Source organism: Arachis ipaensis, chromosome B08 (assembly GCF_000816755.2).
Source record: "Arachis ipaensis cultivar K30076 chromosome B08, Araip1.1, whole genome shotgun sequence".
NCBI classification, from domain to species: Eukaryota; Viridiplantae; Streptophyta; class Magnoliopsida; order Fabales; family Fabaceae; genus Arachis; species Arachis ipaensis.
The window spans coordinates 2,596,497-2,600,319 of record NC_029792.2 but is presented as its reverse complement, the minus strand read 5'-3'; the positions used below and the strand labels follow the sequence as shown (position 1 = coordinate 2,600,319).

The following is a 3,823-nucleotide window of genomic DNA, read 5'->3' as shown; positions in this document are numbered from 1 at the left end:
TCCCCCTCACTTTCACTTTCAGATCAGATTTCTTTGTTATGTATGTTAGCATTTGGAAGAACTGCCTGTATTCTTCTCGCGGATGCTTTCTTTTTATTTCCTTTATATTGGATATCTTCAAACGATGCCTTTTTTCCCCTTTTAAATTTCAGGTTAGTCATCATCCCCCAATGAGTGCTGGGCATGCTGAGAATGAGCATTTCACATATGATATCACTTCGAAGTTGAAAACCAAATTCTTGGGAAATTCTCTGGATGTTTATCCTCTTGGAAGGTGATCATGTGTTGCATTTGTTCAACGAATTGCGTTATTTATCATGAATATGGATTATGCGATATGATACCTCTAATTTGATGTTTTAAGCAATCAACTTGTTCTTTTTTTTTTTTTTAAATACATCCTAGTTTGCTTGGTGGTGAAAGTGTTTTATGTTTGTGAATGATTGCTTGCAGGACACGTGTAACTCTCAAGAGGGATGGTGTAATCTTAGATTTGGTGCCACCTCCTACAAAGGTTAATAACCTGATATTTGGACGGACATGGATTGAGTCACCTGGGGAAATGATAATGACAAATTTGACAACTGGGGAAAAAGTTGTACTTTACTTTCAACCATGTGGATGGTTTGGGTAAGAAACTTAGTGTTGTGCTATTCATATTTCTATATTTTACTTTAACTTGTCATTCACTCCTCCGCTATTATCAATCAATATCAATATTATCTTGCAGGGCTGGTCGCTATGAGGTAGATGGGTATGTTTATAATGCTGCAGAGGAGCCTGAAATTTTGATAACTGGGAAATGGAATGAGTCAATGCAATATCAACCTTGTGATTTGGAAGGAGAGCCTCGTCCAGGTACAGAATTGAAAGAGGTCAGTGAGTTTGATTTCATACATTATGCTTTTTATTTTGCTGATAAGTTAAATGGTGAAAGCTCAAATTCTCCAAGCTAAGCATGCTGACTGCACAGGTGTGGCATGTTGCTGATGTTCCAGAGGATGACAAATTTGATTATACATATTTTGCGCACAAATTAAACAGTTTCGACACAGCTCCAAGAAAACTCTTGCCATCGGACTCCCGTTTACGCCCAGATAGATATGCACTTGAGATGGGTAACATAACCAAATCTGGTGCTGAAAAGAGCAGGTCCCTTACCATTTCTTTCACTCTCCTTGTATTCTGTTTCAGAAATATAGTAAACCATCACCATCCTACAACCAATACTCAATATTGACTGATATATAGTTTTGCATGCAGTAATTGTACCGAAACAAGACCGAAAATTTATGTTATCTTGATCTGTGATCTGTGATCTGTGATCTGTTCCCCACTGAGGCTATACAAGACCATAAAAACATGTTTTGAGTTTCACCTTACGTTGCATGTGTAATAAGGTTGTGTCTGTTACCTTACAGGTTGGAGGAGAGGCAGCGTGCTGAAAAGAAAATAAGGGAGGCCAAAGGGGAAACCTTCAAAACAAAGTGGTTTGATATAACTGAAGAAGTGGCAACCACTCCTTGGGGTGACTTGGAAATCTGTAAATACAATGGTAAATACACTCAGCATAGGGCTGCTATAGATAGCTCAGCCACTGATGAGGTTGATAATAAATCCGTTGAATTCAACCCATGGCAGTATCCACCACCATCATAATTTTGTCCTCGGTACTTTGTTTTCTCTCTTTTGGAAAGCCTGAGATAGTGGAAAATATCTGTCCTTTTCTGGTTGTTGACTTGTGTACATGGTATGGTAACTACAGTTCATTATTCTGTCTTAATTGATCTATAATTGTGATGTAGAATGCTATTAGTTTCTGTAAAAAGAGTGGAACATGTTTTATTATGTATATTATTGTATGGTAATTATCATAATCATCATAAACATATGCTTTTAATTTATTATCTAGTTTGCTGGTGGTATAAGAATTTGAATGAAGGTGGAATATATATATTTTCTTTTCCTTTTCAGTTCAATCTATATAGATAACGTTTGGTTAATGTCTTGAGATAGAGAAATTAATAGACATCAGAAAGTTGACAGAAACAAAAGTATATATGTTTAGAAAAAGGAAAAAAAAAATCGTGTTTTAATCTATCACCAAACAATTCCTTTCGTTAATAGCTAGTATTATCTAAATAATCATTGAATGAATAGAGGGAACAGATTTTAAACGAATAATAAATTTAATTTTTATGTTTACATAAATAACAATTTATATAAACAAAAGTAATTAATTTTCAAACTCTACCTAATGATTGAGTTACGTCACCTTCAATCTCAGGAAATGGATTCTTTCCAGTTTTTTTAACGGAAATTGATTCTTTCCAGTTTTTTTAACACTTAAAGAAATATAGTGTGATCTTTTACTATTAATTTTATAAGTGGGGTCAAAATTAAATATGAGAAAGAAAATAATAAAAAATAAAAAATCACAATTGATACTGACCAAATTTTTTTCATTGAAAATGATCTACTCCCTCAACTTCATAATTCATTCTTCCCCGTTCCGACTATTAATATAGCTTTTGTAAACTAAAATATTGAAGAATGGAATGCAGAAATTTATTATTACAGCTTACACACAAGTCACGCATGGCAATTCATAGTATAAAATTTGAGAAGAAATCATAGCATTTATAAATGGCATCAGTCTTGATGAATTGAACTTGCGCGTACAATTATCTTTCAATATAAAGTATTTAAGATATTTTTTATTTTAATAATTAGTAATATATATTATTTTTAAATTTATTTTAAAGATATATGATAAGAATAAAATTAGACATATTTATTTTTTTATTAAAATACGATTGAATACAATAAATATAAGTATCAAATAAATATCAATAAATATTATATCCAAAATATACTTAATATATAGATACGAGAATTAACCAAGTATGCGTATTTGATATGTTTTGAATAAATGAATGATGTTTTATCTTTTGAGTGTATGGGTGTATAATCATCAACTAGCCTGCATTATTATTGCTTTATAAGTTGTGACGCATCTAAAAGTATGAAAATTTGTTTTATGTTATGAAAGTATTAACAGAATATTTTTGTTCGCACCATTCATTTTACTATGTCCGAGTGTATGGGTCATTGCGAAGATAGTCACTTTTTAATTTAGATATGGAAGAAGAAGTGGTGTAGAACGTAGTTACGGAGTGTATGAATGTTTTACGTAGTTGTGGTGTCAAGAACAAATCGAATTCTCTGATTTGTGTATAAAAAATTATAAAGATTTGCAGTATATAAATAGGACAGTCCGATTTGTGTTTTAGACAACTAAAAAAATTTTAATATTAAAATCGGATCATCCGATTTTTGTTTACAAAATAAAAAAAATAAAAATACAAATCAGACTCTCCGATTTTTCCTCCCACACAAATCGAACCATCCGATTTGTATTCTTAATTTTTTTTAATAAAGAAATTAGACACTCCGTTTTCTTCGCTTCATAGTTCAAAAAAAACTGTTCTCATATTCATATCTAATACTATCTACTTTCATAACCATGCACAACACACAGAATTTATATATCCAAAAAATTGAGCCGAAAAATAAGTAATAGACATATAACACTAAAATTAATCAAATACACAAGTTCTTTTCCACTTATGAACCAAATTTCGAACCCATTTCTTCTCCAACTAGACTTTGCTATTAGACTAGAAATAGAAGACTAATATAGGCTAAAAATTACAAAGCAACTACACTTTTTGAGTGATGATATATTAATTGATTATAAAATTATATGATAAAAATAAATAAATATTAAAAAATTATTTTTCAAGTACTTGTCATTGTTGTC

General features: G+C 31.2%; 1 protein-coding gene across 1 annotated transcript in view; it reads left to right on the top strand.

The window, feature by feature from the left end:
* Window positions 1-1,921, top strand: part of LOC107610257 (oxysterol-binding protein-related protein 3C) — a 4,086-nt gene extending 2,165 nt beyond the window's left edge. The window contains exons 7-11 of the mRNA XM_016312328.2: window positions 153-274; window positions 454-630; window positions 731-875; window positions 974-1,152; window positions 1,422-1,921. Coding sequence (XP_016167814.1) covers window positions 153-274; window positions 454-630; window positions 731-875; window positions 974-1,152; window positions 1,422-1,659 — 861 coding nt within the window. The 3' untranslated portion in view covers window positions 1,660-1,921. The remainder of the gene's footprint in view (window positions 1-152; window positions 275-453; window positions 631-730; window positions 876-973; window positions 1,153-1,421) is intronic.